At 33.4% G+C, this 26,119-nt stretch overlaps 2 protein-coding genes across 7 annotated transcripts in view; one reads left to right on the top strand and one right to left on the bottom strand.

Annotated features, from left to right (window-relative positions):
* Window positions 1-8,232: 8,232 nt before the first annotated feature.
* LOC105213759 (transcription factor HES-1-B) lies at window positions 8,233-11,422 on the top strand. The gene is made up of 2 exons (XM_011186812.3): window positions 8,233-8,700; window positions 9,997-11,422. Exons 1-2 carry the CDS (start codon window positions 8,506-8,508, stop codon window positions 10,771-10,773), a joined length of 972 nt encoding a protein of 323 aa, XP_011185114.1. The 5' UTR covers window positions 8,233-8,505; the 3' UTR covers window positions 10,774-11,422.
* Window positions 11,423-20,868: 9,446 nt separating this feature from the next.
* LOC105213758 (frequenin-1) overlaps window positions 20,869-26,119 on the bottom strand; it is a 151,139-nt gene continuing 145,888 nt past the window's right edge. For all 6 annotated transcript variants that reach the window (XM_054231827.1, XM_054231826.1, XM_054231830.1 and 3 more), the window contains one exon: window positions 20,869-25,984. In XM_054231827.1, coding sequence (XP_054087802.1) covers window positions 25,817-25,984 — 168 coding nt within the window. In that variant the 3' untranslated portion in view covers window positions 20,869-25,816. The remainder of the gene's footprint in view (window positions 25,985-26,119) is intronic.

Raw genomic sequence — 26,119 nt, 5'->3', positions numbered from 1 at the left:
GCGTCGAATTGGTCCAAAGTAGAGCCCTGTGACCTTTATCAATTCGGCGTCCAATTGGTCCAAAGTAGAGCCCTGTGACCTTTTTCAATTCGGCGTCCAATTGGTCCAAAGTAGAGCGAAAGTGGAAAAACTCTGGTCATCACATTTCCGGCCGATGGAATAGCCTTTGGATCCTTGAGCTTCACCGGAGGAATTTTCTACGCTTGATTGGTATTTAGTGTGTATAGGTGGGCCCATATTTTGTCGACAAAACAGAACCCGCCTCGTATTGCGCTTAAATATCACTAAGCGCTGCCGTGAAGTGGTCAAGCCATATGTCCTTAAATTATAATAGTGGCAACATTGTTGTATGAAACGATGCCATTTTCAGGATATACGTGTAGCTATTTATGCGTTGAATGTGACTTTTAACTGACCGAGTTAACAAATAGCAGGCGCCTGCCGTACGTACGTGATGCTACAAATTCTCGACTTTCTCATATGATATTGATTACAAGGTGTAAATGCTTTCATTAATAAATATGCCTGTAATTTAGTAAAAGATAAAAAAAAACTCCGCGCTACAATGTTGCTTTGTCATTCTACACAATCGCCAGCAAAAAAAATTAGAGCGCAATATACGCAGGTTCTAGCATTCGCGCTTTAGCGACGTGTGGCCATATAACATTTTCAATTTTTTTTGCATAAATATTAAACTACAATTCTTGATAACTATCCATCTTTCAATACATCAGCCCCATTGTCATCTTTGAGAATTTGCTCTGCTTCGATTTCGTCTTCGTGGCTTGGGAAAGCAAATGTTGCACATTCCAATTTGTTGCAACAGGTGTGTGACACACCACAGTCTCGTATGTGATTTCATAAATATTACTTTGTTGCTGACAAGTGTTATAGTTTTCAGGCAATTGTTGTTGTTTTCAGTTATTTTTATACACTTTTTCCTGCTGCGCATTGTGTATTCCCTGAGTGTTCTTCCATTTCTACGCCGTGTCACATGCAATTACAATTATAACAATCGCCAGCGCTGAGTTCATTTGAAATTCATTGCGTCGTCGCAGAAGTGTGCAACTGATTTATTGCTACAAAGTAGTGCTTATATTGACACAGAGGTATGCGTACTTCTATGGGAACCTACTATGTGTGTACTTTGGGTACAAGGGGTTGTGGTACTAGTGTGGGCTTTTGTGAGTTTTAGAATAAGAATGTGTTTGTTTTATTGAGTTCCAAAACAATTATATCAAAGAATACATTTAGAATTTTCTTATTGGATCTATCCTTGGAGGTGTTGGGTATATTAATTTATTTATTATAACATTTATGGATTGAAAAATATGTTCAAATGATTTATGAACAAGTGAAACACCTTTATAAAAGAGGGTATCATTTTGAATTTGAGACTGCTGTAAAATCTCTCAGTTGAAAAATTTCACTGTGCTCATATAAAAGGTGATCTATTTCGAGGTTCCTTTTTTAATTAAAAAGCACAGAATATTAAAATTTAATAAGGAATAGTTATAATCATTCGAAAGAACGTTCTTTAGCATTTATTTTCTAATTTATCTATGAAATGTTGGCCGCGCCTACGTCTCAGAAGGTCCATCGCTTGAGTCCAATTCTCGATGACTCGTTCGAACCATTTCGATTGGTAACTGGCGAATGACCCGCATGATGTTTTGCTCCAAGGATTGAATCGAAGCAGGATTGTCCGCATAGACTTTAAACTTTACATATCCCAACAGGAAAAAGTCTAACGGTGTGTATCACACGATCTTGGTGGTCAATCGACCGGCTCAAAACGAGAAATTGTCTGCTCACTGGAGTGCTCTCAATAAATCCATTGATTGATGGAATGTGTGGGAAGTGGCGCCATCTTCTTGAAACCATCAAATAATCGCTTATCATGACGCGATAACAGTCTGAGTTGCTGCGAACGACGCCAAATCGACTCTTCACTGCGTGCTGCACATGGTTTTTTCGGTCGAATATTATCCAATAATGAATGCTGGTTCTCAAGATGGGTGATGGTGTTGTGAAGTATAGTATAATAGAAACACACATTCTTTACAGTACGTCAAGTTTCGTCATAATGTTGATCAAGAGTAAGTCCATCCATGATGAAATGCTAAACATTATTGAACAAAAATAAAACGACAGCTTGACACGACTCACGCGACTCAAAAAGTGAAATCAAATATGAACAAGTGGAACACCTTTATCTGATAGGGTGTCTTTTTAGAATTTATATCATATTATCTACCAGTTTACCCCGAACCATTATGAAATTCTTCCATAAACTACTAAGAATTCTTGAAGCTTGGATTTGTTGATTGTTTTTTGGATGGAATCTAACTTAGCTAAAAAATGGAATTTTAATACAGATGTTAGTACGATTACGGGTAATGGCTGAATTGTTAGCGAATCTGGTAGATTAGAAGAGTCATTTCAGAAGGGCAACTAGTTGTATGTACGTACATATGTATGAATTTTTACTTTTACTGGCAATATTTATGAGAGTGTCTATACAAGTCTATTGATAAGAGATTCTTCCTTCTATTCTTTACAAAAACGTCTTTGGAAAACTTGTTATATATAGAAATTAGTTCCCAAATTTCCAAGTTCCAAACTTCGGTTGGAAATCGGCTTTCAGTAGTCAGACCTTTTAAGTTTTATGTTGACTCCAAAAGAGATAATGAATTCTATGAAAATAAAAATCGGAAGTCCCCTTCTTAAAGTATAGATTATGACAACTATCGTGGGAAATAGAATTCGGAGAGCTGAAATTTCTTAGAAATTCTTGAGATATAGATGCTATATCGAAAAGATGGTGGAAACACTCTAAAATTTGGTTTGAGATTTTTATTTTTTTAAGCTACTACTTGCTCCTACTTGTTTATTTGACTACCGAATCCGATTCGGTATAAATCCGTTGTTTTCACCATTACCATTCTGTTTACATTTGCTTCCTGCTGTCATACAAATTAACTTCATTGTTGCGCTTTATTTTGGCTGCGAAAGATGTGCGAATTGCTGGCGGCGCGTAATTTTACTCGCCTCAGCTGCCACTTCCACGTTGCTTTTGTTGTTATTTTTGTTGCTAACTCATCGCGCCTCATGTTCAGTTTATTTTTATTTTGTTCCACCATGTTTACTGTTGATGATGCTGCCGCGTTGCTGTTGTTCACCACTGAAGTAGCCAATTGCTGCTGGGTCAGCATTTGCGGGATGTCGCTTAAGCAATAATAACTATGAATGTGTTGCGCGCGCTCTCGACAACGGATGCCAATTGCCGCAAAGATGTGATCACATTGCAAAGCAAAGGCAAAAAAGAAAAAAACACGTAACAACAATAACATGACGGCACCAATGTGGACGGACTCGACTAACAATGGGAGTTGTAACGATGTGTCGGTATGTAGGTATGTATGCGCTCGCGCGAGCCCGTGAGCTTCAATTCAGATCGTGGGAATTACTCTTGCGCAGCTATAGAATAATGAATACAAAAAAATGAGCCGAGGAAAAGGTTGTAGGAAATATACGGAAAAAGTCGAAGCGTTAACGTTTTGGTTGTTGTTGTGGTTTTTTTTGTACTTTTTTCTCGTTTTTTCTTTATCTTCTTTGCATGCAGCTACTGCTGTAAGTGCCACGTGAAGTCATCGCGTGAGTGCAACATGCTGTTGTTGTCGCTGTTGCAGCAACAGCAGCCGCAGCAGCCAAACGCCAGTCGTGCTGCATGTTAGTGATTACAACGTCTTTATGAGGTCAAAGGGTCGTAATTTGCCAATTTGTTAAATTAGCACCTTGTGAATGTCTCACTGGTTGGCTTTTATCCGCCATTGCAACAACAACACAATCGCATGACCTGCGGGTGAAATAAGAGAGAGTGACGAAATATTGGTACTTTTTATGGTCACAGCCACCCAACGCGGTTGCTGTCATCAAAGGGTGTCTACGAAAGTGTCCAATTTTTCCATTTCTTTGTAAATTTTTCTTTTAATTTTTTATTATCTCCTCATTTTCTGTTTGCGGAATTTGCGCGTCGCTCTAATAAGTATTTAAATCTGCGCGCTTACTGAATTATTCTTTTTTTCGTATTTGCTCTTTGATTTCTTAATATATATAGTATATTTATATTCTCCTCTGCAATGTTGTCATATCCGCTTACAGTTTTGTTTTTACAATTTGCATTCCATTGTTTTTGTTTGGTTTCAAAGCTCATGTTTTTTATTATTGTTATTATTCTGTGCGCTGTGCGGCGATCTCTTATTAAAAACACAAACAAAAAGTGCGTCAATAGCGGCATTTGCAAACAGTCTTGCGACAGTGGCATTGACAGTGACAGCAGCCTCCCATGGTGTCAACTATCCCACGGGAGTCGTTGACGTATTTACTCATATTTATGCGCGCCACCACTACATAAACATACCAGAACAGCACGTACAAGAAAATGTCTTACAGTGTTGCGATTTGGTAAAGAAAATGTTTTAAAATAGAAGGCAGAAGATTTTGAATGAAAAATTAATTTAAATATAGTACAGTGATATTGACTCAAGCTTGAGTGTTGTTCTCAGGAGTAGTCCAAAATATATGAGAATCAATAAGTACGAAAGCTTTACGAAGACTTCCAGAGTTATTTCTAACCTATCTTACCATTTATGTTGAGTGAACGAACATATATTGAAAACTATGTTACAACCTTTTCATGATTAAAATATTTAATATAAGTTCATCAATGGACTGAGCTACTGCGGTAGTCTTCTATCTCTTCTTAATTTGAGATTATCAGTATAGTTTGTATGATAATATCTGCTCTCCTAATAACTGATTTGAAACTATACATTTTTGTATAGTTTCTGGGTTGGGTCTCTAAGTCGTGGAGATGATCTTGATCGATTTATATTAAATATTTCAATATTTTCCCGTATTACCTTTGGGGATATTTTAACTTGGCTACAAACTACCAGCTCATATATTTTATGATTGATAGTAATTGGAAATTTACAATAATAAGAAATTCAGTAAATAAAAAGTTTCTTTTTAAATTTATAAATTAAAAATCTTAAAATTTGTTTGTTAGTTAACCTACCTAACTTATTTATACAAAATTCAACCAATCTCTATTTCATTAGCACAATTTCATGATTTACTTTAGCTCACAATGAATTTTACCAATGCTCTTAAGGTCCTATACCAGTGTGACACTTTCAAAAAATCGATTTTTTTTATTTTTTGCTCATTCGATAGTTTATAATTTTAAAAATTTCCTGTGAAAGCGGTAAGGTCGTACCTTGAATAGTTTTTGAATGGCAGCGTTCTATAGTATACCTGAAAATATACCTTATGTCCATAAAGCGTCTTCTTCGAGTACTTTCTTAAAAAAAAATCAGGAAAATCACCTACCTTTTCATGAGTTACATCGGCTTTCTCTTAATGTAAGAGTGTCTGATAAAGCCAATGGTTCTTTCGTTTTTTCATATCTAACGAGATATCGTACAGCATCGATTACTTTCATAAGATATGACGTGTTTAGTTTTCGTATTATTTCAAGTAAGTCATCTTGAGCATGTTCGTGAGGCCAATTCATCTAATTATATTCCCTTTTAATAGTAGAGATTATTCGAAATAAATCTCTCATTTGAAAATGGTACATGAAAACCAAGGAGGACATTTGTTTTGTTTCGTTTACGAGAAATATATTTTGGCCAAACGGTTCATTTATATTCATCTCAAGACACAAATTATTGTATGGTCTTCTGAAAGATCGTGCAAGAATGGGTAAGTTCCTCTGCTCTAATCACTTTTTTCTAAAATTATTTCATAGAAATCGGATGTCAAATTATAAATAATCCCTCCGAGTAGTTCGATGCTATTTGAGATTCAGGCATGGGACTTCTTGGAGAGATTCTTTTCAATTTTAACTGAATTGCTTAGGCGTACTGCAATGCTAAATGAATTGAGAATATCTAACGAATGATTTAAGGAGAGGTACTTTTTTCAAAGTGTTTCTTTGACAGATCACGCGTGAGTCGTGTCAAGCTGTCATATTATTTTTGTTGAGTATGGAAAGACTTACGCTTGAACAACGTTTACACATATTTTAACTTTATTAATGTGTTTCGCGCGCTTCGCTATGATCAACATAATCGGCCTACTACCTAAGCATACTATTCGCAATACCATCACCTATCTGGAGACCCAGCATTCTTTATTGGATAATATTCGACCGAATATACCACGTCCAGCATGTAGTGAGAAAAAGCAGCCGTAGCTGAGAGTGTACACGAAGATCGAAAAGAGTCGACTCGCAGCAACTGGGACTGCTATCGCGCCATGATAACCGACTATCAGATGCCTGAAATTGAAGCTCGTGATTTCGGCGACATTTGGTTTCAATAAGACGACGCCGCTTCTCACACATCGCATCATTCAATGGATTTGTTAGAAGAACACTTCGGTGAGCATATAATTTCACGTTTTGTGCCGATCGATTGGCCAACAAAATCGTGTGATATCACACCGTAAGATATGTAAAGTCTAAAGTCTATGCGGACAATGCCGCTTCGATTCAGGCCTTGGAGAAATCATCACGAGTGTCATTCGCCAATTACCAGTCGGATCGCTCGAACGAGTCATCGAAAATTGGACTCCTAGGATGGATGATCTGAGCCGTAGCCGCGGTCAACATTTGAAAGATAAATAAAAAAGCCAAATAATGTTCTTTCGAATGATAATACACACTCTCCATTAAATTTTAATTTTCTGTGTTTTTTTTCTTTAAGAAAGTAGGAAACCTCGAAATGGATCACCTATTTGCTTACAAATGTAAAATAAAATTGAATACCAGACTCCGCACAAATTGTTAAGCTTGTAATTGTAGAAAGATTGAAAGTCATAACAAAGGAGGTTTAGAATCCATGTGAGGCCCCTTCTTCCTACACGAATTGTGTTAACTTTGTTATAGTCTACACGTAAAGATTATTTTGATAAGAGAACAGCGAGAGTGTCGCAGAAGTGTCGCATCAAAGACAGCTATCATTATCGGTTCTAGAAATATATATCCACATAACTATCTCTTCCGACCACTGTGCCACACTGCTGTGCTTTGTGTTGTGCGCGATGTTTTCCTCAATAAAGAAAAACAACTAAACGGCATTCATAACGAGATTAGTGCACTGCCAGGACTGACTACTTGCTGTCACTACTCATATACGCAATTCAGCATTTTTATTAGTTGTTATTGCAATTATTTTCATATCGGCTTTTGTGTGAGTATGCTGGGCTTTTACAGAACACTTGAATACGGAAAGAAACAGTAGCGCGTCAGTACTAGAACTACGAGAGAAAAACGAGCGCCGCACTGAAGGGAATACAAACGAAATATAAACAACTAATGTCAGTTGGTAAACGCTGTAGAAAAGCAAAAACAAATGAGCCACAAATAAATATGTGTGCCTGAGGGTATAATATAAATACAGCGGCTGGCACATTCACATGGAGGCATGCAACGCAATGCTGAGTCAACTAAGTCCCACGAGTGTTGCTTGCCACACTCGTGCAGTGGCACATAGGCAGACACTTTGTCACTACGACGCCACAAAATAAGAATAAAAAAAAAAAAAAAACAGAATCGTGCGACTTTGCCACGCAACGCTTTGCTGACTACCGTATTGTGTATTCAATTCATTCATGCGATAGTATATTGTATTCCATACATACATATATATTATTGTGGAGCCAAGGAATTTCATTCATGAAACTTTATCTGCAACTTGCTGCTCACGCTACACACGCTTGACTGTGTAATCTTTGGTCGGCAGTAGCGGAGAGCACAATAGTTATTTTTGTTGCTATTGACCAGTCAGAGAGTTTGGAGAGCGACGGTGGTGTGAGCAATAAAATTGTAGCTTAACATAACACTCGTGCCTTGAATGGCTCCGGCACTCTGCAGACACTTACAATTACTGTCTTCTGCTTGCTGCAACGCAACGATCGTCAGTGATCGATGTTGATCAGCGGCGAGTGATGCACGATCGTGTTGAAAGATAGCGTGCACGAGCTCCATGTATGGGGCATATGGCGGACTGAAGCGGTCGCTTCTTCAAGTGGCGCACGCGACGATTGGTCGTCGCACTTGTCGGACGGGCCCACAAAGCGCATTGGACCAACGAATGGGAACGGAGTGTGCGCGCGAGTACAATTGCTGGCGAGAGCGCCAGTGTATTGAGGGCTCCAATAAAAAGTCAACTTATCGCGCGCTCACGATCATTTATGCTATCAACGCGCACTAGTTAAGTTCGTTATAAGAACGGTAAAAAGTTAATAAAGCGTCGAAAGCAGTTAAAAAGGTGAAATGTTCTGAGAATATTTTGAACAAAAAATGCTTATCTTTTAAAGTGCAGTGGAGTTCAAACAAAAATTTTGTATATATATATTTGTGGACCAAAGTGTCTAGTGAAGATTAAAAAAAATATAAATACATTTTAATAGTGTTCCAAAGTGAATGTATGCATGAGTTATCCCACGAAAATGGCGCCAAATCATCATCCGCATCATTTCATGTTGCATGGTTTACCGCTGGAGCCAGTTTCACGCACCTATCAATATCGTAAAATCATGAAACCAATGTTGGAGCGTAAACGGCGTGCGAGGATCAATAAATGTTTGGATGAGCTGAAGGATTTAATGACCAGCACTTTACAAGCGGTAAGTTTTGGTTTGAGTAAAAGACCCAAGTGACTTGACAACTATAGAGGACTGCAAATAGGATATGAGAAGGTTTATATTTTTCCATCGACAAGTTTAGTTGCCAAATCCCATTTTTTTGGCTGATTTTTCAGCATTCTTCCCAAATTGTCGATCCTTTGAACATCGTATTCAACATAAAACTATCGAATCAGTAGTAAAATTATAGAATTGTCTAAGAATAACGTCTTCCTTGTTTCTTAAAGAAATTGTTATTTTATGACGTTTCTGGGTTTTCTCAGCTCATGTAGCTTCTCGGAAGCTTTCTCATTTCAGGAAAATATTAGGGGTGTGGCGTTTCTTGCACAGGAACCTCTAATATTAGCAAATCTTTTTGTCCGGAGCCCACAAGTCCCCCATTCAGAGTCAAGTCTGACATTCTTAACGCACTTGTCACAGTAAATTGCTCGCTGATTACTTTCTACAGAACTTTACCTACCAATACTTTTGAAGTACTAAGAGTATAATTAGATGCACTGGCCTTTTTTTATTTTACCGGTCACTTCTGTATTCTACGACCTCGATTCCAGTCGCAATAATTTATTGGTTTCACATATTGGCATTGTTTTTTGTCTACAAGAATCCAAGTGTTTCTTGGTATTGGTTTTTCCAACGCAGATAAGATATGCATATATCCGAGAACTTCCAACATGCCACAACACGAATAAACAATGAGGTGTGTGGGACCAGTCGGAGAAATTCGAGTGAGCCGTCGGACCTTTATTCATAAAAGTTTTCTATTGCAAAGCTCATCCCAATGTGCATTTAATTGCTATTACTAAAATCAAAGACTCCATATTCATAGAACTTTTCCCTTGAAGATCTGGTTCATTTTACAAGATTCGCTTATAGAAAACATAAACGATTTCATTGAGTTAAAATGTAGCCTTACTTATTGTTGAAGTCAAGTCCCCTTTAGGTTCCAATGATACCGCTATTATTGGTATTAAATCTGTTCCCTAGATAGAAAATGCTTCCAATTTCAAGATGGCAGTCCACAGTGACGTTAGAACCCCAACATATTGACGGTCTATTTGACAATAGAATTCTTGATAGAATTTCCTGGACTCAATTTTCCAACTCAAATCCTGGGTACAATTAGGTTCGGGAGAAAATAGTAATATACTGAAACTATATTGTTATAAATCAAAATAACAAGGCAGAACAGAGTCCTTTCAGAAATCAACAAATGCATTTAAAGTGAAATTCTGAAATTAATTTTCCAACTTCCAATTCCATCACCTATTCACATTTCAGGACGGTGAAAATCTCTCGAAACTAGAGAAGGCTGACATATTGGAGCTCACCGTGCGACATCTGCATCGACTGCGCGAGACTAATGGCCTCTTTGTGCGCCACACCGACACGCTCAATATGGAGAAATTCTGGGCTGGATTCCAACATTGCGCCGTCGAAGTATCACATTTCCTGCAAAAATATGATCAACAAAACAAACATGTAAATGGCGATTTAATTAAATATATTGCGAGTTATGTGCCCAACATGGCAGCAGCAGTAGCAGCCGCAGCGGCCACAGCCAGCGCAACAACTACGCCACCAACCGCACACATGCCACCGCAGTCAGTGGTGGGACAGCTGCCACCCGTCGGCTGCCGAATGACCAATCACCTAAATGAGCATTACCAAAAATATGGCACAGCGCTGCGCCAACATCCCGCGGAAGCTGCAGCGGCTATAAGTAGAATGGCTACGGCAGCCACAACTGCAACACCGCAACCACCACTGGCAGCGGCGGCGGCGGCAACTCAACAACACGACCGACAACACCCAGCAATACAAATATCCGCTTCAGCGGTTTCCAACTTTGAACGGATTTGGGAAGCGGCAGCGCGTGCCGCGGCTGCCAACGGCAAGCAACGAATGCATCCCTACACTCGCAAGGCATTGCACAATCACAGCAATAATGCTAGTGGCGCTGATAGTATGGCAGGCGGTGATGAGAGTGATGAAGGTGGCGATTGTGGTGATGCGGACTATCCAGCAGGCGACGGCCTTGTTTGGCGACCTTGGTGATGCGCGTCATTCATTGTGGAAAACAACAATTTGCGTTTGGTCGCGGTCGCGGAACATTAAAAGCGGTTAATTTTACCTTTTACCATTTAATCAGCGCATGCTTAATGGCATGTAATGCCCGTTTATGTCTGTATATATATACTTATATAAGTTCGTAGCTATGTGTATTTCGAAGGACCACAGCAGCAAAATTCTATATTTGTATATTCAAATTTGTTGTGTAACTGCATGGTTAAAGCTTTATTTATTTATGTGTACATATGTAGTATGGCTCGTATTATAATTCGAGTTAATATATTAATAATAATAATAATGTTTAGCTGGCAAATACAAATCTAATAAATGCATACACATATTATATTTACCTTGGGTAATTGCATTTGCCTTAATGAATTTCGAATTTTGCATTAGCAGATTGTGTGCGTGCCTGTGTGTGTTTGTGTGAGTGCATCTATGTTGCTTCCTGTTTACGTAATTATAAAATGCAAATCATAAATTAATGTTATTATGCAATAATTGTGCAGTTAAACTCAATTTTTGGGCCATTAGCTTGTTCTGATTTTTTTCGCTTATCATAATTGAGTAAGTGGCATTTGAAATATGTGGAATTATTTAATAATGGTTGCGGGGAATCATATTTAGTAGATGAGTGATGAAATTGAAATTCGAAACTTGAAAATTTCCTATAAGAAGTTAGATCAGGCTTTTAGACTTAATATGCTTTAACAGTTATTCTAAGTTAATATCTCTCACTATAGCCTATTCCTCAAAAGTAGATTCGACTATAAAACGGTTCTAAAATAATTTTATTTCAGTTTTGGGGTTACAATTGTCTAATATTAAAGTATGATTATATACTTATTATACATATCATAGAGGGGTTTTCAATAAGAGCGCTGCAATTTTTATCCTGTGCCATTACGTATGGAACTCGATTTCTTTTGCATGGCCACCACGGCACGCTTGAAGAAGAGCAGACATTGAACCCAATTTTCAAAAGTTCTCAAGCATAAATCGACCGATACTGCTGCAATTTCACGTTCGATATTCGTACGAAAATCATTCAGCCTTGCTGGCTTGTTGGCATAGACCATAGACTTGACGTAGCCCCACAGGAAATAGTCTAACGGCGTCAAATCGCACGACCGTCACGGCGGCCAAATGACGGTGCCATTTCATGAGTCTTCGTTACTTGGTTTCAATAAATCCATTAGGACATTCACTTTGTGGCGTCGTTCTGTTGGAACCACATATTGTCCAAGTCCATATCATCCGATTTGGCCCTAAAATATTCGTTATCATTGAGCGGTAGCGATTCCCATTCACATTAACGTGCCGGGTTTGATCATCACGGAAGAAGTACGGCCCAATGACGCCGCCGGCCCATAAACCGCACCAAGCCGTAATTTTTTTGGTATGCAATGGTGACTCATGGAGTACGTGTGGATTGCTGCGTGACCAATAACGCATATTTTGCTTATTGACGAAGCCATTCAGTCAGAAATGAGACGACCATAAATTGGATGTAGAGCTCTTAAAGTTAAGGTCACTTACTAAGAATTGCAGCAGTAAATTTTAATAATTTCGACGCGATGTTGGATCGTATATCTTTCCATGATTAAATGGCAAACCTTACTACTGACAAATGTCAAAAGAGAGGGGAAAATATAGCGTTGTTTGCTGTCCCTATTGGTCTTCTTTTGTAGCGTCCCTTTATATAAATAAAGGGTGATTTTTTAAGAGCTTGATAACTTTTTTTAAAAAAAAAACGCATAAAATTTGCAAAATCTCATCGGTTCTTTATTTGAAACGTTAGATTGGTTCATGACATTTACTTTTTGAAGATAATTTCATTTAAATGTTGACCGCGGCTGCGTCTTAGGTGGTCCATTCGGAAAGTCCAATTTTGGGCAACTTTTTCGAGCATTTCGGCCGGAATAGCCCGAATTTCTTCGGAAATGTTGTCTTCCAAAGCTGGAATAGTTGCTGGCTTATTTCTGTAGACTTTAGACTTGACGTAGCCCCACAAAAAATAGTCTAAAGGCGTTAAATCGCATGATCTTGGTGGCCAACTTACGGGTCCATTTCTTGAGATGAATTGTTCTCCGAAGTTTTCCCTCAAAATGGCCATAGAATCGCGAGCTGTGTGGCATGTAGCGCCATCTTGTTGAAACCACATGTCAACCAAGTTCAGTTCTTCCATTTTTGGCAACAAAAAGTTTGTTAGCATCGAACGATAGCGATCGCCATTCACCGTAACGTTGCGTCCAACAGCATCTTTGAAAAAATACGGTCCAATGATTCCACCAGCGTACAAACCACACCAAACAGTGCATTTTTCGGGATGCATGGGCAGTTCTTGAACGGCTTCTGGTTGCTCTTCACCCCAAATGCGGCAATTTTGCTTATTTACGTAGCCATTCAACCAGAAATGAGCCTCATCGCTGAACAAAATTTGTCGATAAAAAAGCGGATTTTCTGCCAACTTTTCTAGGGCCCATTCACTGAAAATTCGACGTTAGCTCGTTAGTAAGTCTATTCATGATGAAATGTCAAAGCATACTGAGCATCTTTCTCTTTGACACCATGTCTGAAATCCCACGTGATCTGTCAAATACTAATGCATGAAAATCCTAACCTCAAAAAAATCACCCGTTATATGTAGTTTTTGATTTCCGGCAAAATAAAATCACAACTTTAAAGTCATATCCAAATTACTAAGGATAATGCTTTTCATATCAGAGATCTGTCGAGAACAACAATATAATCAAGGTGATGGGTAAAATTGAAATGAAGTTGATATCTGCCCGTCTCAGAAGCAGTTACTTGAGTAAAATTTGAGATATTTTTTATCAAACTTGGTACATGAGTCATTTTTGATGAGTAGTTAGTCGGATAATTAGGATGTTATTTTTGAAGGATGTACATGACCCGTCATTAATAAGGTGTAACATTCATATCACATAATTCGATTCAGCAAAATAACCCTGGAAAACGAGGTATCTCGAAAATTGGACACCGGGCGCTGTATCGCTCACTTTAATGCGAAATATAGTATAACCCCCCATAAACTCACAATCTCTAGGCACTGTTCGAAAACTAGACTGACTGAGATTGTAATACCTTAGAAATATCATCTTCGGCGAACCTAGCGAATTGGCTAGAATTCGCATTAGCCGAATAAAGAAGATAACATTAGAGTTTATTGGTATCACAAAGGACAGCGCTCAAAATTGTCTAAGTGAGAACTTCTGTCTAACCTAACCTCACTTAAGGTTGGAAATCAACCACACCAATATCCAGTATATTATCTGATTTGGAGTATACATATCACAAGCTTCATAAAAGATGTTGAAATAAAATTTAGCGCAAGTTATACCTATCTCTGTAATTCTGATCCAGGAATGGTCGTGATAGATGCTTACTTACTCTTGGTGGCTTATATTGAATATAACGAATACTGTACCTTTTTTGTGTGTTGTGTTTGGAATATTTAAAAATAGATTTAATCGGTCCCGATCTTCCTACAGCTCTCATGCATATATAACATATAACCATTTCCATATGGATAACTTTACACCACTCATATGGGTTAGTATTCAGAATGCTATGTTACTGATTAAATTGAAAAATTCTCTTGGTGTTAAACCGTACAAATCAATAAGTGAAAAAGGGATATCATTCCATATCCTTAAAATATCGAATATTTCGCTTGAGTATACTTTGTAACGCCCATTATGGCTCTAGATATTTCAGTAAAATTAAGTGAAATGTGATTATGTACTCATAGTGAGTGATATTGATCCATACTTTTTACAGCTTTAACAGACGGAATTTACCTTTGCCTACACTCTATACTATAGAGTCTATAGCATAAGTCGATTGAGTACCAAACAAGAGTGCAATATGTATTTCACACGCCTTTAATTCTTACTGTTAGAGATACTACCCTAGGCTATATTTTGTGGATAACTTTTCAGATTGACTAAACGAAGATTTTGTAATCTTCCTCCTAAGAATGATATTATTTCTTATGAGAATAGAATATTTTATGTTCTCATTTATAGGTTATTTACCTTCTAACCATTTCAACGAAATAAAAATCCAACTATTTCCTTTTATTGATGAACTTTTCTTTATTTATATAATATATTACTTTATTTGTATATCTGTAATCATTTTGCCTTAACTTTTACTATCCAATTGTTAATATGCTTAGTATTGGATATAATTTTGCTGATCGGAGCGATCGATGAAACGCTTTAAAACTTTTCGAAAAACTATGCTTACATACAAAGCTTCACCACATAACCTCACTTATGGTGCAACTAATTGCAAATTGCACTCGGAAATATTTTTAATTTAGTTATTTTATAATTTGATATTATCTTGTCTTGAAGTTTCTTCATTCAAAATTTTTTTAGCAAGTTTAATAACTATTAATTTATTTAACATACTTGACATAATTGTAGTTTTATTTTGTTTTTATTGGGCTTGTTTGTATGTATGTATATTGCATTTTTTAATATTTTTTTTAGTTTTAATTAAGTATATATATTTACTGTATAATAATTTATGTATGCTTATCTTAACAATTTCCATAAATCATCAATATTTTTTGCACTAACAAAAAGGTGGCTTCGATATTTGTAGTTGTTACGTTCTGTTAATGTTCTTGTTGCATTTGGTTTTTGCTTTTCCACTATTTTTGCTATTTTTTTGTAAAAGAAAATTATGATTTTATTGCTGATAACTGGTGTATGCATGTATTTATCATTATAGTTAATAATCATGTATGCATATTATGTATTTATGTAGTTATTTAGTTTAGTCGTTATGTACTTAATATTTGCATAATTTTTATAAATATCTATACAATTATATTTTAGAAATTTGCGAAATTTATTGCTTAATAATTACGCTTTAGGCTGGCATGCGTCTATACACAATGCTTCAAATATATATATTTATTATGTATGTATATATGCATATAAATATTTTTTTACAAATTTATTTCTAACGATTTCTGAGAAATCTGTTGTATTTAAAGGAATTAGCTAAGGATTTTTTAAAGTGTTTAGTTAAAAAAGGTTTTACAGTACTAGTATAAACAGATAATTTAATAATTTTAAGAAATGAAAAAAAATCCAAATATAAATGTTGTCAAGTATAGATTATAATATTGAGAGTAGGACTATATTGCTAATCTGATCCCCACCGATACCAAAACTTAAACTTGAATTGAAACATTTTCTCCAACAACGGTCCGAAGTGACGGACAGTCACTGTAAACCTTTGGATTACATTCTTGCTGATCAAACTTTCTTTCAAAAAATCAGTACAGTTATCGGCGCCCGATTAAAAAGTAGTTAGAATTACCTACAACGTTGTATTTAAAAGTTCCCCTCGGTCAGTATTAGATTTGCCAATGTAAGCATAACCTCTTCTAAGATCTCGTAGAAATTGTATATCCTAAATGATTTCCAGAAAAGGAGATACACTTTTTTTACTGAAAAAAGTTTTATAAAATGTTAGCTAAGCTTTCAAGGAAAATATTTTCCTGAAAATTTTCATCCCAATAGCTCTAAGGAAAAAGCGGAAACCTTGTTATTTGCTTCTTTGACAGGTTAGATATTTCCTTAGTTTTCAGAGACTGGTTTGTGATTTTTTTTTGTAAAATGTTTCTATATACTGCTCATACCGAAGTTCTTAAATTTGTCTCTTTATAAGAGAATAACTTCCCAAATTTTGCAGATCTTGGGAGGATCAACTAATAAATCTTCTGAAGAAAGAAACAAATGGTGAATGCAAATAAAGACTTTCCCATAGTAGACCGAATGTTCCAAAGAGCATATCTAACTATACCGACCGAGTTCAGGATTCTGTACTGCATTTGTGTTTCAAACATTCTAGATTGAGTGGTTTTCATATTGTTAGACATATACATTCAACTCTCGAAGATGTTAAATCTTAATATAATCTTAGAAAATTTAATTTGAATCATTCTGGGAACCTAATGTTCAAAAGGTGAATATATAAGCTTAAGCGTGATTTATATAAGCTTAAGCGTCAAACCACATAGAAATGTCGCCAATGGGCGAAAACGGGTTTCGAAGTTTATTGTCGCGATTGTCCATGGACATGAACCGAAGAGGCTTCGTATAACCGTTACTACAAGACAAAGTAGAATATTTTGAAAATTTTAAATTAATTTAAAGCTATAATTTAAGGTTACGAATGATTTTTTTAATTAAGAAAAAAATTTACAAGGCAATTAAAAATCAAAATCAATCAAAAATTAATTGCCTTGTAAATTTTTTTTTTTTTTCATTTTTAAGCATAATTTGTTTATCAGTATTTCATAAATATACTTGTAATCCAATGAAATGTAAATTTAATATTTTTTTGCCTTTTAAATAGAACTTTACATTATATGTGACCGCTTAAAATAATTACATTATTTATTTACAATTCGTTGAGAGTTTTTCTCGTCACTTCCCCCAAAAAAAAAATATTAGTTGAAACACTCTTCATTAATATATATTTTTGTTTACTTACATATTTATTTATCCAATATTTATCATATTTTTTTTCTAATTGACTTGTTAAATGGAAACGTTTTTGCTGAATTTTGTCGAAATAAAATGTTTAAGCTATTAATCATTATTTGAAATTTGTTGAAATGGATATTGAATTGCTTTTTCCTTTTTAATTTGAATGCATATAAATCCCCTTTATGTTACTAGTAGTAGCTATACTATTGACTAGAATAAATTTTATTTATTATGTTTTTGATAAATTTCATAAATATTTATATTTATTTGATAAATATTTAACAGCGTAGTTAGTTAATTGTTGTTGTTGTTAGTGTAAAGTAAACGCTTAAAATTGATTGTTTGCAGCTAAGTGTTGTCACAGTTTTATAATTATATATATTTCTGTTTTTAATAATATAAGTGAGCTTATCTATAAATTTGTTACTTACTTGTTGTTGTTTGTACATATTATAATATATAAGCAACAAGTTTTAATAAAAAAATGTTTTTCGAACCAAATTCGCAAATTGTTAGTGTTTGGTGTAGTTTTATAAGTTTTTTGGTGGTATACAAGCAGTTTTTATAGCATCTTAGTGCAGAGCGGTGCTTTCTAATGCGGTTTTTAGAAATGTATAATCGAAAAAAGTATTTTTAACTTCGAATATATATTTTTGTGCGAGATCAATTAGTATTTACATAATTTATTTTAGTGAGTTCAAATTGCTAAGTACAATGAGTTTTCATTAATTATTAGTAGTGTTAAGAATAGGTTATTATTAAAAGCATATTTCAAGCTAGCTATGTTTCAAAAATTAAGGATTCTCATGTGAGATATATGTCTGCCCGCTGAACCATAATTCTCTATCTGACGGATAAATGTCTCAAGTTAGTTAAGTAATTTAATTTAGTGGTCCACAATAGCTACATTCTAGAAATAATGCTAGGTATTTGCGGATAAAGAAATGGAAATTGCTGTAAAACTGTATTCATAAGTTTCAATTTGAGTTTCATTATATTTTTATGAATTTGGTGGATCGATTATTTGGTATATTTAAATATAAATTCAATAGTATATGAATCTTCTATGGTAGGGTTCCCAAGCCAAACTAACTTCGTAAAATAAATCGCAATTAAAATTTTTTCGTGGTTCTCTATCGCTATATTTAGGAATACTGAGAAAGTTCATGTAGTAGCCTACAATGATTATATCAATTAAGTAAAGATCTCGTATCTTGGGAGAAACAGACTAGCTTTGCATTAGGAAATACAAAAGATTGAATTTTCGTATAAGAATATCATTGTTTCGACAGGTGGAGGCACTAAACTTCTCAATAACAAATAAAACCGTGGGTTTCAATGTTTGTGGGGATTGTTCGAAGCCACACTCAATTAAGATTCTTCTTCAAGGATGTCTTGAGTAAAATACCTTCGTCTGGGATCAAAATTAAAATTAAGGCATTTGTTTTTGAAAACCTGTTTTTATTAGATCCGAGTTACTGCTAATTATAATATTAAGAAGTTATAGTACTCTAAGCGTTGAAAAATTGGTGTTTCAGGATTTTTTTGCTGAAAAAAAAACGTAAAATGTAACATTTTTTTAAAGATAATTCTGAAGATACGATCTGTAAAACACAGGACTAACTACAGTCTTGTTTTAATTCTTTCAGACAAGATCCAACAATTTTTGTAATTTTATACAGGCTTCATAAAGTAGCTGACTTTTTATATCACCTGTTGTAAAAATGGTTGAATACATCTCAGTTTATCGTTCTTAACTTCTGAGCAAAAAAAAATCATTAACTTTTGTAGAGTTGTAGAGTGAGTGAGTGTTCGAAGGTTAGAAAAAATTTTAAGATCTTGTTACAACAAAAATTAAATTTTAATGATTTAGTAGGACTTTTTCGAAGAACCTATGTAAATCACACAGCCACACAAACAAACAATTTTATTTTGTCATGATCTGGGGCTCTTACTCTGGGTGCCATATGTTTTTGGAATCGCTGAATCCGAATCCGAGGTCCATTTAAACCCATCAGATCAGGGTTTTGAGACGACCACAGAAAAACAATATGACGGACAACGATTTTTAAAATTCCTCGGATTCGCTTGAATCTCGTTACTCGAGGGTTATCGGGGTCGCTGATTACGAATCCAGTGTCGGTTTTCCAAAATTCAAAATCGCTATCCGCCATGTTTCTGGAGTTATCTCAAACCCCTGATAGAAAGAGTCCCAGGTCATGACAAAATTTTATTTTTGTGTGGCTCTGTTATATATAAATTTATTATTGACTGTTAAAATGCATAAAAAAAAAATAATAAAATGTTGACAACTTTAATAAAATCAAATATTTTACTACAAAATTTAGGCAAATCTACAAATAAAATCAAAACAAAATCCGACATTACGACTAGACTTCTGATTATGCATATATTATTTTTTTCTGCATCATAAAATTTGCATACACACGAGTATTTTTAATATGCCGACATCTTATTCTGCACACAATTAATTCACTTACAAATGTATGAGCTAAGATTGGTCTCATGCAACGTTTCATTTGCAATTTTACGATGTACTTAAATAATAAAGTAGACATGCAAAATATAAAGATAAATATGAATACTAAAGCTATATATGTATGAAAAGAAGAAAATAAAGAATAATAATAAGGCGCAGGCTTTAACAAGCGTAAAAGTAAATAGAAAACATAAAAATGAAAATCAAAAGCGAGAGTAATAAAATGGGAAGATAAGCTGTTGAACAAGAGAAGAAGGAAGAGTCAACTAAATTTTGAATACAAATCTGATTTTCTAAAGAATGTGGTACATATAGGCATATACATATAGGATATAGACATTTATATGAAAGTAGAAACGGTAGACAGCAAGTGTAAATGCAATAGCAAGGATTTTTTCTAATATTTACATACATACAAAGTAGGCAATATGTACTTATGAAATATATAACTGTTAATCCAGCACCATAAGAAAGTCTAAGCGTAAATATAGAAAACACAGAAGGTACAGTTATAAGGCTTGCAAGTGTATACATTTTAATTAGTAGGTGTTTATTAGTTAATTTTTTATAAATTATAAATATTAAAATTTTTATTAATTTCTTTAAATATTGAAAATATAAAACTAACTGCTTCAAATATATATATATATGTATATATTTCATTTATTTGAACTTTATTTGTAATTTACAACATGAATTTGACTTAAACAGGCTATGTGTACAAACTGCTTTATTCAATTTTATCTAAAGTACATTGCATTTATTTATAATAATTTTTTTTTTTTTAAATTTGAATAATGAATTTAACTTCATTTACGGGTATTTTAGCTAAAGAAACATTTCTATGAACATTTATTTTAAACTTATTTATTTAAGTTTATTATTTGCTATTTGTTTTTAAGTATAAAGCTGAACCACATATAAAACAGAAATTATTTTAGATTGGTGATACACTGAAAAAGTTTGAGGACGTAGATAAGTAATACAAAAGAGAGAAACTGGTGTTGAATGTGCAGGAATAAGGTATATACGAGTATGTGTATATTAATTGTATGAAATAACAATAAAAACATTTTGGAAATATATAATGAAATCTGTTTTTTATATTAGAAACCATTATAGAGTACTATATTAATGTTTTATAGGATATATTGAAATGAGAACTATTTTTTATCTCCAGAAATCATTTCGATTTCAATTAAATTTCTTTCAACGGATTAAAGTACTAATATAATAAATATAATTTGCTATATAAGTTCCCAGTTCATCTCACGAGAAAAACATGTGGATAATGCAAATTTTCTAGAAAAGTTGCTTCGTGAAAACGCTTTGAGAGTTGTTTTGTGGAAAATGTATTAGGTTTTATGAAATTCAAATTTTTTCATGGAAAATGTTAAGAAATTCTTAACAAATTATTTTAAAATTTTTAAGGGGGTATACCAGTGTAACCCATGGATTGAAAATTTTTTTTGAAAGAAAGTATTCAATCGTATTTTTTGACATACTAAGGTATAGTTTCAGCTACATTTTAAGATTTTTTTTTACAAAAATATTGAAAAATAATAGAGTTAGGTGCCAAAAAAGTTCCCCAACTACCGACATGATGATGAATTAGGAGCTGCACAAAAAAAAATAAGAAAAAGTTGTTAAAGTTGAAGGTATTTGCTATACAATGACCAACAATTTATGAAAAATATCAAAAATTAACAAAATGGCGTAGTTCTGAAAAAATTTTCGCTTTTTTGGGTAAAAAAATGGTCGTTTTCCGAATGCCAAATTGACAATTTTCAACCAATCAAAAGGTCGCTATTTCGAACGCTGTCGTTCAAAAACTTTTCAATATATTCAAGATACGACCGCTTTCACAGGATATTTTTAAGAGTATAAACTATCGAATTAGCAAAAAATAAAAAAAATCGATTTTTTAAAAGTGTCAGACTGGTATAGCCCCTTAAAGCTCATCGAATTTGTAATTTGTTAGGTTTTTTCAAAATGTATTCAACAAAGTGAACTAAGTATTTGACATACCCGTTTTTGACAATAAAATAGTAAACAATTCATGTATTTGTTTACATTAACCCGTATTTTTTATCTTGAACAATATAATATATATTGATAATATATAACAATATGTCAGTTGGAGCACAGAACATTAGTAAATTGCTGCCATGAGTTGTTTTGCACAAGCAGAAAGTACTCGCCATTTTCTTTTATTCATTTAAAAAAATATTTTTTTTGGTTTGAAATTTGTTTACTTTTGAATTTCAAAAATTGGATTTTTTAATAAATGTAAGAGTTAAATCAATGGCAACAAACATGTTAAATTCGGGTAAAGAAAAAATTGTTGAATACACTTTGATTTTTTTAAACTGAAATTCAGCTTGCTGACTCACAAATTTTATTCATATTTTTAAATATTTTCATCTTATTGATTATTTTTCTCAACTCCTTTGAAAATATGTCAATTTTGACGTTTTTACTTTACGTTTTTTGGAAATAAATCAATGAATACTTGCTGTTAGCTGATTGCGTTCAGAAAACTAAGTGCATATTTTTGCTTTCTTAGACGTCTCTAAAATTAAGCTTTTCTGACGTCACCACTGGTAGTTGATAAATATCTTCTATTAACAGATTATATACATAAAAGGCGAATATTTGATTTTCCTTCCTCAGTACTCTCCTCAAATCTGCTATTCTGACGTCACTAAAAATTATGTGAATATTAAAATATTATTATTAAAACGGCAATTTCTCTAGCTTACAGATTGTATTGTCGTTGAATTAATTTGTTTTAAAACGGTGTCATAAAATTTGGGAAAACGTGAATTTCAGAGAGTACATGTAGACATAAAATTTATAAATATTCAGAAAATATATAATTTTTATTTGAAAAATTTAATAAAATGTGAAATTGTATGCTTTAAAAGTATATATTTTGTTGGTGAAATAAAAATATTGTAAAATATTGATTGTGTCCAAGGAGTATATATTACCAAAGCATGCAAAAATTTTAAGGAATATTTCGATTTAGGCTAACATGTAGATAATATTTATATAAAAAATTTTGCGAACAAAATCATGCGTATAATATGACGAATATAGAAAAAAAGGAAAACATTTACAAAATTTTGAAGAAAATACTCACTTTTTAATTTTTGGAGATATACTCGTATTAACGGAAATATTTTTAAAATTATTTTGCAAATTTATAACTCGATTATATTTATAATACTCGTGAGCACAATAATGTTTATATCGCATAAATACAAAAATAGTTCTTAAATTGAAACACTGAAATTTATCACCAATGATTAAGACAGAAATAATAAAAAAATTGTGAAAAATAATTATTTATTTTATTAAATTGTTTATGAAAAAAAATTTCTATCAGGCAGGTTCTGTAATTCACTTCCGAGTGAAATTCAAGCAAAATCAATTTCAATTCGATATTTGGTATTTTTGCTATAATGAATTTCGATTTTACTTTTCAAATTCAACTTTTTTTAACTTCACTTTCACTCGGATTGCAGAACTTGCCTGTATATCAACTTTTTTATTCTGCACAATACAAATTCTATAGAAACCAGAAAATTTATTCAACTGTTCTGCAATCTCATTGGTTTATACAGAAGACAGACCTTTTGCAATATATTCCTAACTTTTATCAGAAGTGAATAGTATATTTCAGAGTAAGGGGAATGAAAACAAATAATATTAGAGACACGATTGAGTCCAGATGCGCCATAAATGAGACAAACTGTAAATTTTTCATATTCATCGAAATTCTAAACAGTTACTTTTCCTTTTTTTGGTTTATGACGCCACGAACCAATATGTTTTTCTGTCAAAGTCGTTATCCTTAGGTTCTATTTTGATAAAACAAGAAAGCAATTTAGCTTTAGGTATATTTATAGGAGTCTACTTCAAGGGGACAACGGGTAGTTTAGCTTACGTTAGGTTTAGTGGAGTTTATTGCAAGGGGATAAAGGGTGACAGTAAAGCTCATTAAATTAAGCTATCTTTAGAAGATGCTTTTTCCGAATTTAGTTAAAACATATACACAAATATTTCTTGAAGTATCGCAGGATAATCAAGATTAAGGTCGAGCACTTAACATCTTCCTAAACTGTATTTTCCTTTAAGCTCTACTATATTTTTTCTCAGATATTAAGATTTTTGAGGTTAAATTTTTCAAAGTAAGCTTTTGAAAAAAGCTTTTGAAAACAGGCAAGCTTTTTAGGAGCTTTTATAAAGAGCTTTTGGCGGGTTTCAATAGAAAGTTCAAATGATCAGCTGAGCTTTCATGTTACTAATGCTATTTCAATATTTTTAGGTATTTTTATTTGATTTTTGACTAAATTTAAATAAAATGAACCAGAGCCGCTATTTGACTGCTGTTTTTGGGAAGAAAATTTTTAGCTAGCATGTAGGTATTATTTTTTCTAAGCAACTATCTATGCTATAACTTCTTTTCTACTACTTTTAAGCAATAAAAGTGTTGCCTAATACAATTTATTAATGCCAAAATATTTTATTATTATTTTTTATTAATTAATATTTCAAAGTTTTTAACGTCTTAAGGACGAGCTTGAAGTAAGTTTAAAAAAAAAAATGGTTTAAGGAAAGTTTTTCAAGTTTAAATTTGTTTTTTGAATATACTACTAGCTTTATCTAATAAATTTTAAATTGGTGTCATTGTTCATAACAATTTCGTTCGACTAATATATACAATTACATGGCCTCAGTTATTACACTGGGTATTTAGTCTATTAACGCTAGGAAAGCATGACGCTCAAACCAATTTGCTGCTCGAGCAATGCATGCTTTCAAAAATTTAAGCGAGTTTTTTTAATGTATTTTATAGCTGAAAGTTCATTTTTCTATAAATTTACTGTTTTAAGCCTATTTTAAGTTTCACTGTTTCATTTTTGAATATAAACTGCGTTTTACTTGGAAATATTTTCAAATTTGTTTTTTTTTTGTTTTTGTTGTTAATTAGCAATATTTTTTGTTGTTGTTCAAAACGCACCTTTGTATTCGACCTTTTGTGGCTGCATGCAATTTTCGCAATTTATTTAAATTTTACTTTGAATTTCGAATATTTTATTTTCAACAGTATTTTAGCTTAACTTTTTACAAATATGCTGCCAAGTTAATAGTTAATTTTGGTTTTTGAGTATTTATTTTTTTTATTTAATTTCAATAAATTTTGTGTCCGTCATTTGTTTTTGTGTGTGTGGGCAGATTTTGATTACCGTTTCGTTGACATCACTTAAACTATATGTGGTATGTAACTATGTATGTGTGCGTGTATCTGTGTATGCTAATTACATATCGCTTGTACGTCTACTATGTCTATTGATTGCAGCTTGTTTATTTTTTTGTTGACTACGCTAAACCCGTTTCACCTACAATTGCAATGAGTATAATTTATGAATTGCATTACTTTTACTGTTTGCTATTGTTATTGTATTACTGCATTTTGTTGTTGTTTTTTTTTGCATTTTCAAACCATTAACATAAACGGTTTACGAAGCTTTTCTACCGCTTGCTCTACTTTCACATATTTCGCATAATTTTATATCAATTAACCTAACTGTCATGTAGTTGTGGCGAAATTTTTTTTTCTCAAAATTGTGCATGTGTATGTACATATACATGTATGCATATGCGTGTTTGGGTATTGAGCGCTTTTGGTTCGCTAAACTTTAGCAGCTAAAGTCACCAAAGCTGTCTCTAATGTGTATGTATGTGTGCGTATTTCTCTTTTGTCTCTCTTCCCTACTCCTTATAAATATTTTTCAAAAATTTATTTCCTTTATCCACCTATACTTCCTTGCTTCTTTCTTGCTTGTTGTATTATTTTGTAATTATTACTTTGCTATTTCTTTCCTGCTGTGTATTTTCTTTTAACTATATTTGGTTTTGTATTATTTTCACTTAGTTTCCTCGTTTAATCTGTAGCAGAATTAAACTAAGTCTCTTTTGGTTAATCACCACCTAAACTTAACGCCTGCACTATACGTGGATCAGCTTTACTACCCTCACGAAATTCGTCGAGCGTCAAACGATCATCATGATTCTTGTCCATTTGATCGAATATCTTGTCGACACGTTTCTGCGGCGTATTCTCCTCCTCCGTTTGCGGCTGTTGACCCTATGAAGGTGAAATATTAAAAAAAAAAAATGCGAAAAATAAGTGAAATGCATCAACGTTAGAAAATATTCATTATTTTCAATTTAAAAAAGTTTGAATTAAGCTTGGTAAAGATGATTTTTTTTATTAAAAAAT

This window comes from Zeugodacus cucurbitae, chromosome 5 (assembly GCF_028554725.1).
Source record: "Zeugodacus cucurbitae isolate PBARC_wt_2022May chromosome 5, idZeuCucr1.2, whole genome shotgun sequence".
Lineage (NCBI taxonomy): Eukaryota > Metazoa > Arthropoda > Insecta > Diptera > Tephritidae > Zeugodacus > Zeugodacus cucurbitae.
This window is presented reverse-complemented; position numbering and strand designations above follow the sequence as displayed.